The 14620-nt window shown below is 48.0% G+C and overlaps 1 protein-coding gene across 7 annotated transcripts in view; it reads right to left on the bottom strand.

The window, feature by feature from the left end:
* Positions 1–8050: 8050 nt before the first annotated feature.
* Positions 8051–14620, bottom strand: part of CAMK1D (calcium/calmodulin dependent protein kinase ID) — a 429331-nt gene continuing 422761 nt past the window's right edge. For 6 of the 7 annotated variants that reach the window (XM_059056713.2, XM_059056710.2, XM_067030297.1 and 3 more), the window contains one exon: positions 11467–13872. In XM_059056713.2, the coding sequence (XP_058912696.1) occupies positions 13848–13872 (25 nt within the window). In that variant the 3' untranslated portion in view covers positions 11467–13847. Of the gene's footprint in view, positions 13873–14620 lie in introns of all 7 variants that reach the window. The other variant, XM_059056712.2, reaches the window with a different exon arrangement.

Genomic DNA, 14620 nt, shown 5'->3' with positions numbered 1-14620 from the left:
TCTCTTACCAAATTGTGACATGCACAAGATTGTACTGTAAACTATAGGCATGATGTGTATGGCAGATCTCTAGATAGAATATATTCATCCAGCATAACTGAAACTTTATACACACTGATTAACAACTCTCCATTTCCCTGACTCCCAAGCCCCTGGAAACCACTGCTGTATTCTCTTCTTCTATGATTTTGACTATTTTAGATACCCCATACAAGTAGAATCAAACAGTGTTTCTCCTTCTGAGACTGGCTTATTTCACTTAACATAATGTCCTTCTGGTTCATCCGTGTTGTCATAAATGGCATGATTTTCTTCTTTTCTAAGGCTGAATTATATTCCATTGAATGTAATACCACTTTTTTTTTTTTTTGCAAATTCATTTTTAAAAGCTATTTGCACTATCTTTTCTTAGTCAATTCTACTTGCTAGTGTGCTGAGGTTCATGAAGCTGGGCCACACTGTTTAAGAGTTTGGGGACCATTGCTCTAGTGGTCTGAAGCCCCAAGCTCCCTGGAGTGTCTTAATCAAAAGAAAGACATTAGTACCTATTTCCATTCAGCTGTGAGTTTTCAAAAAATTTAAGTTTTTTTTTTTAAGAGTTAAATATAAACATTGACCTACTATTCTACAAAAAAATACGGTCTTTGGGGGAACTGTTTGTACCTGGATTATGGTTATATATTTGTGTAACATGATTTAGTGGGCTACAGGGTCTTTGGCAGGAAGGGTAACAAATCTGACACCATGTTGGATCTGTTTCTTTCACTTTAATCTTTGTATTCTATTGCTTTTGCTACAAGGTAATCACTAAAGGGATGTTGCCTTTAGCTTAAAGTATACACAATGGCCCATCTCCAGGAACCCCGCCTCCCATGCCTGAGCTTAAGCTAAAATACCTTTGTTTAGCTCCCAGGAAACATCCTGACCTGGCCCACCTGCCATTGGCTGAAGGAAAGAAGAAATTAACACCTCCCCTCCAGTGCATGGCCGAAACCAGGAAATATCTGCAACAACTTAAGGCCTTTTTTACTTTACCTCCCCACCTCCCCACTTTGCTCTATAAAAGAAACTAGCATCCAAACCCAGGCGAGATGGTTCTTTGGGACACTAGTCCACCATCTTGGTCTGCTGACTTTTGAAATAAAGTCGCTGTTCCTTGCCCCAACAACTTGTCTCGCAATTTATTGGCCTGTCATGTGGGGAGCAGCATAAGCTTGGACTCAGTAACATGGTAACACCACCTTCAGTCTTGTAAGTTTCCGATTTAGATTTGGTCAAGTCCTCAATTACAAGCCCTCCAACAATAGATGTCTTCCATTTAGATCTACATATTTTTGCATTGCAACTTTTTCAGTTACAACAGATCTTAGAGACCAAGAATGTAGACAAACTAGACTTGGAATCAGACCTTCAAATTACTGTATTACAAAAACAAACAACCTACTAAATTATATTAATGTGACAAAGATAAACAGTGTGTTCCGCTGACAAGTTTGTCTTGATCTTGTTCTTTTACTTTTCTTCCCTTGTGTATATTTTATGTGTTCATCTGTAGGTATAACACTACATGTCTATAATTTCCAAATATATATTCATATATTAGGAATGCTTGCATGCTGAGAAACATTTATCAGAAGGGTACAGAATCAAAACTGTTTGGAGATCAGTGAACTAGATTAATGATCTCTTGCTGTCTTTTGTCAACAGATGGATCAGAAAAGTCCTTTTATTGCCATCCTTTAAAGCCAGAATCATGCTACCACATTCTCTAGGCCTGAGTCATCCTTGTTAACATTCATATTTGAGCTTGTTCATTTAACACCAGACTTGGAAAGAACTGACAGGAAGTGTGGGTTTCGTAACCATTATAACAATTCTAACTCATGCTCTTCCTTGCCTCTGGGCTGGGCTCCAAAGCTGGAAGAGCCCAAAATTCACAGATTCAACTGAGACTCTTTCCCATGTTCCTCAGGAAGCAAACAGGGTGAGCTGGACGTGGCAACACCCTTTTCTAGGCAAAGAGCAAAACCCAAAGAGAGGCGTTGGCCCCCAGCACAACTTAACATGGGAATTCAGTGATGTCTGGGTGTCAGAGGGTTCTATAGCTGGAAGCTACCTTGGGTACCCATCATGGTGTAAGTGAAGACAGAAGGCAAAGGTCAGAATGATTCACCCAAGGTTACACAGGTCGTTAGAGGCACAGCCAGGACCACGACCAAGTCTTTGGATTCCACCTGGGCTCTCGGACTCTGTAATATCCCCTCAGGGTTGATGTGGGATGGGAGGATGCCAGGAGGAACGTGGAGAATTGTTGCCCTCTGATGAGACATGGCTACATAATGTCTGGTGTTTGGTGGTCTCAGTCAGTGTTTTAACAGTCATCTCCCGGGCACGTGGCTCAGCACACCTGTGTGGGGTCCATCGTGAGAGGACCGTGGGGGGCTCCCACTGGGAAAGGTCCCTCTGCACAGCCCTGCCCCTGGAGAGGAGAAAGCTTACCTGCTGCTTCTTCAACACTGGATGATGGACTCACAGCTCCAGCTCTTCTGACCATGCCTCCAGCTCCAACACACACCGAGCGGCTGAGGAGAAATGAGAGGGGGGGATGGAACCTTGAGGAGGGCAGAGGTCTGCGGTGTGTCACTCACGGCTGTATCCTCAGTGCTAGGACGTGCCTGGCACATCGGAGGCGCTCGGGAAATTTTTGTTGAGTGTTTAAAAAGGCCTCAACCGAGAGGGCGGGACAGGACAAGTGAGAGGACTGAGTTTTCAGCCCTGACCATGCTGGGCTTGTGGGTGGCCACAGAGGTAAGCTAGGAGTCCAGCCTGGAGACTAGGTCAGGAAGGACCCAAGAAACATCCCAGTCGGCCTCCTTCTCTTACACTTTGACCTGGTCGTGAGCTGTATTATATGGCCTGCCAGCCCAGGAGACCCCTCTGGCCCAACCGTGCCCCTTACACAACTCACATCCTCCCTCTAAGTCTCAGTTTTCTCATGTACGAGGCAGAGATCAGGACCATTCCCACTCACCTCACAGGCTGTTGTGAGGACTGAATGGTAATTCACCGTCAAGGGCTTCAGTCACTGCGAACCCCTCTGCACATGCGCGTTGGCGTTAGCGTGAAGGGGCCACTGGTGGATTTTGCCCCAGAGCACGTTCCTGCTCATCTTCAGGTGAAGCGGAGCCATTTGAACTGGTCCAGAGGAAGAGACCTTTCCAGCCAGTCTCCGTGCCCAGGTTTAACCTCAGTCATGAGGACCAGCCGCTGTGGCCATGGAGCATCAGAACTCTTGAGCTCTTTAAGAAGGACCACGTTGAGCTTCCCTGGTGGCGCAGTGGTTGAGAGTCCGCCTGCCGGTGCGGGGGACACGGGTTCGCGCCTCGGTCCGGGAGGATCCCACGTGCCGCGGAGCGGCTGGGCCCGTGAGCCGCGGCCGCTGAGCCTGCGCGTCCGGAGCCTGTGCTCCGCAACGGGAGGGCCACAACAGTGAGAGGCCCGCGTACTGCAAAAAAAAAAAAAAAAAAAGTACCACGTTGATACTGACTGGTAGATGGGGTGCACCTGTGGATTTGAGGCATTTGGCCAAAGCTTACTTTTTTTCCTCTGAAGAGTTAAAAAACGTCTTCGCGGGACACAGGAAATGCTGTGTCTTGAAGCTTGCAGCTTTCCCAGGGCAGTTTGCTAATGCTTTGGTATTTTGTGCTACATTCTTACAGCAAATAAAAGATTTTAAAGACATCACTTGGACGCATGTCGTTTCGAGAACATCGTGGTTCTTTTCCAGCGTCCGGGGCCTCTGTCCGCACACTGCCTCTCCCTCAGCATGTGGACTTGGGTCATGACTCACAGTCCAGCCTCACCCTCTCTCTCTGGTCAGCAAGGGTGGCTGAGTGGTCCCGAGTGTGCTGACAGAGGGACGATGCTGAGGGGTGCCCCCTGTGGTCCCCACGTCCTGGTAGTCAAGGCCATGGGTAATCCTCACTTCCAATGAATAGAATATGGCAGAAGCATTGGGGCACCATTTCCAAGATTAGGTTATAAACAGACTGTGGTTTCCACGCTGGGTACTTTTGTGTTCTCCCACTGCCTGTCTCTCCCTCTAGCATCACTCGCATTGTCAGCAGTTCTAGAAGAGGCCCACGTGTATGGCCAGGAATAAAGCCTTCAGTCCATGAGGGCACCTTTCCACCAGCGGTCCTGGTGCAGTTGGCCTAGACATCAGTACTTCTGGAATGTTCCCAAGGTGGTTCGAACATGCAGGCAGGCGTGACAACCGGTGGCAGAAGCTGCTTGGAGTCCCTGTCCAGGGATCCGCCGCAGTGGCACCTCCTGGGAGCTTGCTAGAAACACAGCAGCCCTGGCCTCACCACGGACCTGCCGGCTCAGAATCTGCATTTTAGCAAGAGCCTCGGGAGAAGGAGTGGGAAGCCCTGGGATGCAGCTGTCGGAGCGGTAGCAGCCTTGGGACTGTTTGCTGGGAGCACAGCTGGGGGAGCAGGGGTCCCCTTTAGGGCAGTGTGTCTCAGCTGAGCCAGAGGTGATGCCCAGTCCTCCCCGCTCGCGGTGCCCTCGAGACATTCCTTCACCGTAGGGATTACCAGCTAGATACGAGACAATTTGTTAAAAAGACTCACCCCGGAGTAAGCTTTCTCTCCTCCCCCCGGGGGTGCCCTGTGACAAGCACCTTGTGCTAGGTGGGTATAAAAGTCAGCTGTTTTCCACGGTCTTGCTGGGGAACAGCTGGCCCTCATTAGAGGGGTCGGTCAGGATGCTCTTCTGCGTGATTACAGCCAGGTTGGCTGGCGGCTCAGCATCCCGTGTGTTTTTCTCCATGAGCTGATATAAAACAGCCTGACTCAGCAAGGCCCACAGAAATGAATCCTGATGTCCTCAAGACAAATATCATGTTGAAGCTAAAACAATGTCACAGGGAGGGGGAAGAAGTGGCCTGAGATGTAGGAAAGAGAAAAAGGGTTCATAAGTTGACCAAGAACTGCGTTTTTCTGGCCCACTAAGTCTTTCTGGGCAGAGTCTGTGCTTGCTGGTGGAAACAAATTAGGAAGATGAGCTCACGATAAACACAGTTCGTCCCAGGAGAGGCTGGAAGAGAACCAGAGATCTGAGACACTGTCTTGAAAATAAATCAGCGATTTTGAAGGCGATCTGGAGAAGAGCAGATGACAAGGAAGCCTGCATGTCAGGGATGAAACTATGAACAGAACTTTCCAGAGATATTAATCAGAGCAAGAGAAGAGACTAACTGAAAACAAAACACAAAACAAAAACCTGTCAGTGTTAGGACTACTGTCTGCATCTCTGATTCTAGATCAAATCCAGCTTCTGGGACATTTCTCCTGAGACATGGAACAACAGAACAGCAGAAAACACATGGGCTGATAACACAGTAATGTCTGGGTTCTCTCTGCCATTCCTCATTTATTGAACTATGTGTAAGGCTAGGCTGAGCTGCTAAGAGAAATTTCTTTTGGAGATGTAGAATGGAGCTTGGGAATAGTGATGTCCCAAAATGTTCACTGATTCGATTGTGTCATTCAACTCAGTGATTATCAGTGGCCCCCAGTTACTTACTAAGTAAATGAAGTCCAGGTTGTGTAGTTTGGAATTCATAAAATTCCAAACTACATAAAATTACGAGAGACAATACAGCGGGATGACCTTTGGTGTTGGTCCAGCTGAGTTTGAAACTCTGCTGCCAGTGGGTAAATCACTGAATCTTTCTGAACCCATTTAGTCAATAAGGGAACCTTCCTGGAATTCACTTAGCACAGTACCTACAACACAGCAAACAGCTAATCCATGACATGATTAGTAGCAGTAGTTATCATTGCTGATAATAATAAGGCTATAGTTCTTTTCTGGATGGACAGTTCTGTATCTATATGCAGAAAGGCTTTTATTTAATTCTTGACTCCCTGAATGTGTTACGGACAAGGATAGATAAATGCCAAGAGAATGTGTCAGACCAAAATTTATCTGAAAAATATAAGAAATGTGGGGTGAATTTCAATGCCTGTTGAACACTGTCTGAGCCCCAGGGAGGTTCGGTGAATGTCTGAAGGATAGAGGTGCTGGACTGGTCACTGGGACTGGAGCTCAGTCAAAAGTTTAAGTTTGACCTTAACATTTCAACTCTAAGGCCCTGATAAATCCCAGCTTTCTATTAGGAGCAGTTTTACACTTCTGTGCATTTGCTTTGGCTACATTTTCGGTCACAGTGGGAGAGACCTCTCTTTAATGAATCCTCACAAATAGTTTTCAGAAGTGGTTAGCTTACTAAAGTCCTTTTGTTCCGTAAAGTCTGCATTAGCAGTGTTACCTATGCACCCACTGAATGATCCCACTGTTATGATATACTTCCTAACTAGGGTCTGGGTTGAGGGAAGCCATGTCAGCTAAAAAAGGACGAGTCATCAGGTATCAGGTATTTCTTTGGGGCTCACTTATTTCCACTAAGGCCCATGCTGTTTTCACTTGATATTGGCTGTGTGGGGTAGCGTTAATTCTACATTTCTACAACCCACATCCAATTCATTTTTTCCCCCTCTACACAACAACTTACTCTTTGGATTGGAGGAACTGTCTGGTGATCAGATCCAATCCCCACAATATATCTGATGAGCTATGAGCTGTAGGCAACCCCCAACCAAAAAAAAAAAAAAAAAAGACACTCTTCACTCTTCTGATTGACATGGACAGGACCCTATGGTCCTTGTCCCCCACGTCCTCTGCCTGCATTTTGTCTGTGGAAAAACTTTAGCCAAAGAATAAGTTTAATCAGAGAAGTGAGAAAATGCAGAAACAAAGGAAAACAATCAAAGGAGACCAAATAATAATAGTTCAGTCATTAAGCAAAGTCAAGGACCTTTGGTTCCTCCTCAAGGGCTATATCCTGAGCCATAGCCTGTGAGCTGTCTCGTAGATACTGAAATCCCCACCAGGTGGAAGAAGTTAACTACATGATGACCAGACTGTAGCCATGACCTAAGCTGCCACAGTTCTGAGAACTGGCCTCAAGAAATGGGAACAGGGGCTTCCCTGGTGGCGCAGTGGTTGCGAGTCCGCCTGCCGATGCAGGGGACACGGGTTTGTGCCCCGGTCCGGGAAGATCCCACGTGCCACGTAGCGGCTGGGCCCGTGAGCCATGGCCACTGAGCCTGCACATCTGGAGCCTGTGCTCTGCAGCGGGAGAGGCCACAACTGTGAGAGGCCCGCATACCACAAAAAAAAAAAAAAAAAAAAAGAAAGAAAGAAAAAGAAATGGGAACAAACTGACCTTGGAACTGAAGACTAACTGTACTTAAAACAATCAATCAAGATGACACTGGTCAGACCTCCGATGACCAATTTCAAAATGACGGTCAGAGCTGACTGTGCTGCTTCTACACGTAGCCCCCTGCATCCACCTATAAAAGCTCTTGCCCCCCGATTGTCCGGGGCGGGGAGGTGTGGGAGTCGGGCTTTGGACAGGCGTCCCCTCCCCCCGCAACCTGGGTGCCAGCATCCAAAACCAAGCAAACTGTCCTTGCCACCAACCTTGCCTCTTTATTGGCTTCTGAGTGATGAGCACCTGGACCCCACTTTTGGTAACGTGATCAGCAAAGAATCTTCCTTTGGGCATCGAGAATTCCAAGGCGGTGCTGAGGATGGATGTGCGTGGGCAAGTGCTACTCAGAGACGTTTTCCTGAAAATCAGTGTTGGCTTTTCCTCCAAACCACTCAAGAATATCTAGTTAATATGATCTGGGTTTCTGGGCCTGCCTCTAGCCACCTTCTGCAGTGGCAAGGAAAAGTGGGGGAGCCTGAGCGCCCACCACAAACCTCAATGCCACGATGTGCACGCCCTGCCCCCAACCCTGGCATCCCTGCCCATCGGGCTGGTGATAAAGTATTTAGGGGACTTTATGAGTTTCCAGGGGCTCAATTCAAACTCCTTCCTTCAAATCCAAACTTCAGAGAGAGGAGGAAAGAGCGAGCTATTGAAACACCCCAGTCCTGCTTCTTATGGAGGAAACAAACCACGTACATCTGAAGGTGATTAATTGTCTTTATTGGAGGAAAACAAGAAGTCATCAATCTCGTCATTATGATAGAAATCTTGATATGTGTACATGATTGTCAAGGCAGAGAATCATTTGCTACACAGGCCCGTTAACAATTTTGCAGTGCCGCAAACCTATGTGGGGTAAATTTCTTGCAGAGTTTATTACATGCATGGAATAAGTGCACAGTTTCCCTTCTTTTGGACAAGCATGGTTTTATGGAAAAATCCAACCAATTGCAAGCCTGGTAATAACAGACACAGGGACATTCCTGGGTTCGACGTCATAAGCTTTTGGAAAACGTGCTCACTGTGGGGAGGGCTGCAAGAAGGACTATGACATTATGTGTGGTGACCAGAGCCAATTTAGAAATTGTTCCAAATTTTATGCTGGACAGAATGTACCTTTCACGTCTTCCAACCTGATCGTGGGGCTAAGAGAAATGTCCTCTGAAACATGCCGCCTGTCTCGCAAAACAAAGATGCTGCTGCAAGGTTGCAGCATTTTTGTCGCTGTCAAAATGGTTTTGTTTTTGTAAAATGTCCAAACCGCTGCCAGTCCTGCCCCAGCGCTCCTCCTCCCTCAAGTGCAAGGCTACCATGAGGGCCCAGGAACCTCAGTCTGTCCAGATTAAGGTTTTCCTTTGAGAAGTAATTTATCTAGTGTTTGGGGCTTTTGAGTTCCTGGTCATATCTTATCTCTATGACTAAAGCCTCAAACACTCCTTTCATTTTCTTTTTTCCTGTCCATAAGAAAATAAAATCACCTTGAAGTAAAATAAGTTGGTAAATCATCAGAAGACATAATCATCGTATGAGAAGTTTTCTGGAGACCAAAAGATTAAAAATGGATGTGGCAAATGCAGAAGCGGCATTGGTACAAAGGGGGAAATGCAGTAGTTAGTCCCTTTGGTGTAGAGAGATTCAGACACCGAGAAGCCATTCCACACTTTGTCCACGAAACCAGACCTGGCAGCCACATGCTGTGGGGTTGGCTGCCAAATGCACAGCCTTTGGATTTGCAGAAGCAGAGGCCCCCGGAGTCACAAGCCCAGCTACTCCTGCTGCAGGTGGCAGGGAAGGCGGGAAGGGCTGATGTTCCTTGTTGTCTGATTCGGCGCAGAGCAGGAGGCGGGCCAGGCTGTGGCCAACATGCAGGGCCCACTTCACAGTGGGGCTGGGCTCCTGTGCCCACGCCCAGGGTGCAGATCACGATGCACTGGGACCACAACGAAGGCTGGGGCTGAAGGGGGCTTGGGCCTCTATCTTCCTCTTTCTCCTCCCTGCCTGCTGTCCAGTGTAGCGGTTTCCAAGCTATCTCATCTGCAGACTAGTTTTCTTGGCATCTCTGTGAATTAAGTCCCCCTTTTAGAAATCTGCCCAATTCACCTTTCCTATCACAACATTTTCAATTCTGAAAACCAAAGGATTGGAACACTCTTTGGCCCATGTCAGGTACACCAGAAGCCCCAACCTACGACCAGCCCCCTGCCCCCCGCAAAGAGTTGTGGGTTACATACAGGTATATACATTTTTCTTTAAACAAACTGAACAGTGTTTGGTCTGGAATGTGTTTAAGGAAAAGGCCAACTCTGCAGAGTGTGAGTGGACAGAATGGGAAGCAGTATTGTTTCAGAAGAACATGCAAAGGTTTCGTGCATCGGTTGAATCGGAGGACTTTCATTCCTTTTGCCAGAAGTGACTGTGCAACCCTGGGAAAGAGTACATCTTATTTCTGTTTATGGAAATGGGAGGAGCTGCCCTTTGCTGTACTCTGCTGTTCCTTCTCACATCCAGAGGAAACCCAGCAGTGAGCTTGTGGAAATCATATGAAGTCGAGAAGTCATGAGTGTTGCAGGCAAAGCACAGAGGCCATACCCTCCTTCTCCTGCCCTCAGCCCTGGAGCGATGGTTCCAGGGTGGCTTCTCCAGGGTGAAGAATCAACACCAGCCCGGGCTCTGGGTGGGCCAGGGGGCCACGGTGGCCAAAGCCTTAAAATACAGAGTTATCTCCACTGGGATATGGTCCTTTCTTTCTGTTTAAAATTGCTTCACCCCAGGGAGTTCATCAGATTAAGCTGCCCCTCCTCCAGAGAGAGGGTCAATCCCCCTTTTCAGGAGGGGTCACTTGGGTTCCCTCCCTTTGTCCCTGGTGTTTTTGGCCTTCGTTCTAAAGGGGGCAGGTCCCCCTCTCCTGATCACAATTCACCCAGGATCTGCTGGACACCAAGGGAGACAAATGAACAGGATGAGGTTAGTGACGGGCAGGTAAACTGAGTCTGGGGGTCAAATGCCAAATGCCTTTCTTCACTGGCTCATGCTCCCTAAGTGCCAAAGCGTTGCCTGGTTAACCCCAAGCCTGACTGCTCAGTTCCCTGGACGCTATGCTAAGAGCTGGCTGGAGAGCTGGGACCTTCTCGAAGGTCTGTTGGGGCCACATGCGGGTGCACGCTCTCCATTTCAGACAAATGCTAGCCTCCCTGATGGCCTCACGGATGAGATGAAGATCAGGGAAGCGAAGGGGGACAGAGAGGCAGCTGAGGGCAAGACCATTTGAGGACACTCTTTCAAATGACAGAAACAATCCACTTGCTCTGAGGAGGTGAAGACACCAAACGGGGGGGCGGGGAGGTTGGAAGGCAGACTGATGAAGTCCATGGTCCACCATTAGCCTCAGCTGCACACACTGGCCTCCAGGGGGTATGTAAGCTGGGGGCCCGTATGAAATGCTCAGCTTCGTCGGTGGAATTTGACATCAGTGAGGGTCCTAGGACTTTGCCACTCCACTTGGCAGGTGTTACCAAAAGGCACATTCTGAGCTCTCTTCCCATGTTGTCATAAAGTGTAAATAATACTAAATACGGTTTAAAGAGAACCTCCATTCTTTTATCACTAAGACTCTCTCAACAGAGCAGAAGTTCTACATGGGAGTTATCAGTATTTTCTCCTCCTCCCAAAACAATGGGAATACACACATCCAGACAGTAGAGACTCACTTGATGTCAAGTTCAACACAGTCTACTTTAGGGCTGAAACAGTCACCATCTTCTGACGTGTTACAGGCCAACCATGGCCAAGAGCAGACCCCCAACTGCAAAGATGGGGTCCGGCCCATCTCTCAGCTCTTCTGCACTTTCCAGGTTAAGACATACTTTCAAACTAATTGCATAGAACATGCACCCCACACATCAGCTCCAGAAAATAATTTATCATCAATAAATTTGGCTTCAGATGTTGCTTTCCAAGTGCAAATGACTGCATATAGCACACAGTACAAGGAGCTGATAACTATTCAGGCACACGTTCTAACTATCAAAGTCAGGCAAATTATTACCCCTCCCCCAAAATATCTAGTTCCTTGTTTTCTTTTTTTGTTTGTTTGTTTTTTTGTTTTTGTTTTTTTTGGCCGTGCCAAGAGGCATGTGGGATCTTAGTTCCCCAACCAGGGATCGAACCCATGCCCCCTGCATTGGAAGCACAGAGTCTTTACCACTGGACGGCCAGGGAAGTCCCTAGTTCCTTGTTTTGTTATACTGTCGAAACTTGAATCTTCCATTACACTTGTTGGTAAGGAACATTCTAATACACCCCTGGGAGAGATGCCTCAGTTTTCTGTTACTGTTTATAATATACTTGCTACTGTCCTCCAACTCAGGCACCACTTGCTTCTTAACCAGGTCTACTGTCGTTTTATAGACATTTCCGGGCTCTTTACAAATTTTGAAGAGTAATAGCTTGATTTTCACTCTGGATGCTGGTGTGGCAGACACCAAGCGGGAATGCCGTCAAGGGGTTGAGTGCCTACGACACAGTGGACACGGGGTAGACCAGATGCCTGTCTTTCTGGCTGCTCTCCTGCACACCTGCACTGCCCTCCTAAAGGAAGCAGAATGGAGTGCTGAGCCTCGTAACACTGTGTATGTGATGGGGGGCATCACTGAACATTCGGCCTGTACCTAGGCCAAGGTGCAGAAATGACAAAGAAGGCATGGCCTACAGGATCCACTGTGTCTGGTCAACTGTGGGAGAAGGGCATGAGGACAACGGCCAGGAAAGTCACTGGACCATCAGGCAGATGAACAGGGACCCACTGCGGGCTCGAGGCTGACTGTGCGATGCAGACTCAAGGTATCACGTGGGCACAAGGGCCGAGGGGGGGCTTCTGCAAAGTGGGCATCTGGAGCCACCTGCTCGCCTCTTCAAGACAGCATCCTTGAAGCCTCCTGGAGAAGCGCTTTTCCCTGGGTTTCATGCTGTGCTCACTCTATCCTGCACACCGATCTACCATGTGGGTGGACAATGTGGCCCAGCGGTCCCCGGACGTTGCTGGTTTGAAAGTCCTACATCCCAGGAAATCCTTCAGTCCTGGGCAAACTGGGACCTTTGGTGACCCCACCATCACAGGTCTTTGGTTTGGGGATTCCCTTGGTCAGAAGGATGGCATTCAGCGCTGGCTGGGGTGGTCTCTGGCCGTCACTGCAGTGGCCACTGTCCTGCTCTCCTTAACCACCCCAGATAAATGGAGTCTTTTCCAAGGCCATTTCCCTCTCCTCCCTTCTGGATCGGCCTCTAAGAACAGCGTAAACATTTGCAGAAACAACTGGTGTAAGCTGGAGGCCATTTTCAGTTGTAAGATTAGAAATGCATTTTTAAAAAACAGAGAGATTAATTTAAAACTGCATAGCTGAGAGCAGGGCTTCCACGCCGTCACCCCCCTCGTGAGAAACAAGAGCTGTGTAGGAAATTCACTCCAAACAAAATGGCATCATGCTCCTTCAGCCAGGGAGACTCTTAAATCTTTGCTGGGGGAGCGGGGGTCATCTCCTTCACAGCAAGTCTAGTCTTTCGTCTTGGGAGAGCAGGCTTCTTCATTTCTGACCACTGACGGCAAGAGGCCCCAGGGTCTCCAGCTGGAGGGGGCTTTGCTGGAGGAGCTGCCAGCCAAGGTTTTCTGCAGGTTCCCTCCCACGGTACCCACAGCCCCGGGGAGAAGACAGGCTGCAGAAGGGCTGAGTTGTCTTCTCAGAAAACTGCCCCTCCGAGGAAGAAGGGGAGAGAAGGAGAAGGAACTGAAGTAAAGTGCACTCCTCCCCTCGGAGACAGATTCTTGATCGATCCTCTTATTAGAATTTTAAAAAGTACTTTTAAATTCCCTTCGGAAGAAAAAAAAAATCTCTTAAAGGTTAACATATAATTCTACTACTGACAAGCAAAAGGTACAGGGCACCGAAGTAAGAAGTATAGCTCAAAAGGACATATTTCTTAACAGGAAAAAAAAACAAACCTTAATGCACAATATTTACCGATACTTAAATAATCCAGTTGAAACCTTTTTTTGTTATGAATGAAAAAATACAACATAGACGGTTACCTCTACTGAGAAGATCGGAAACGACAGGGCTTAGGGAGAGGAGCTGAGAAAGTCCATTCTGTTAGGGCTTTGCGAGACTCGTATGTACAGCACCAGATCCTATTAAATCAGCTCCCTTGAGTTAGTACAGTTTGTGAGAAATGAACACTTCAGAACTGCAGTATAAAATATGGCCGTAAAAAACTTCTGTCTTCCAGTCCTGTGCAGGGAGGCGCACCGTGCAAGGTGGGATCGCTCTGGAGGGGCTGGTGGCGCTGGGGGACCCTGGGGGCCCCCTTCCCTGGCCTCACCCCCTGGGCCGGCCCCACCTGTAGGGCTGGTCACTTGCTTCCAGAGTGCACTGTCGTCACGGTGGTGGGCCTCGGTCTCCGATCTGCTCCCACTCCTGAGACCCCTGACGAAGAGGACATGAAACTACAGAGCGTGGAGGGTGCCAGACCTGCAGGGGGGACAGCGGACACAAGAAGTTCAAAGCTTCAGAAGGATCTACTCACTCTCTCTTCCCGCCGCAAGGGTTTGTGGCGGGGGACAAACGTTTATGCACTTGACTCCAGATTTTTCCCTGTCCACAGGAAAACATTTGCAATGGATCCAAATTCTTCTTAGACCCAGGTCTTCCCTCCTTGTTTCATTATAATAATGATAACTGATTTGTATTTGGATACAACATGGTTCAGCCACCATAGTATGATAGGTTCCATTTACTGAGCACTTACTACATACTAGGCATTGGGCTAGGTACTGAATATATACCGTCCTTATAAGAACTGTTTATTTCTTAGAACGGCGCTGAGAAGCAGGGATTTTAAGAATGAATAAAGAATGTGATACCCCCTTCTGACCCCAGCTTGGTGTGTGGTCTGGACTCTTGGCTGAGAAGCGTTTGTGACATAGGGCACATTGAAACGGGGCTGCTGATTGAGTCCCGTGTGAACTCGGCAGCCCCCTGGCCTAGAAGAATTCCTCCCGGGCCGCACCTCCAGTGCTCCCCAAGCAAATGTGTTGGCATCAGAATGTTCTCACGTGGGATGGTCTTCCTAGCTGCAGCAGTACACCCCTCACCCCTGTCACCGAGAACTCTGTGGGCTCGAACATCGGGATAGCCATAAAGTAAATCACTAAGAGGGCTTTGCTGTCAGAGCCACTGTCTGAATCTTCCAGTAAACGATAGATTGTGAGGTTTCCTT

This window comes from Kogia breviceps, chromosome 3 (genome assembly GCF_026419965.1).
Source record: "Kogia breviceps isolate mKogBre1 chromosome 3, mKogBre1 haplotype 1, whole genome shotgun sequence".
In the NCBI taxonomy this organism is placed as follows: Eukaryota; Metazoa; Chordata; class Mammalia; order Artiodactyla; family Physeteridae; genus Kogia; species Kogia breviceps.
This window is presented reverse-complemented; position numbering and strand designations above follow the sequence as displayed.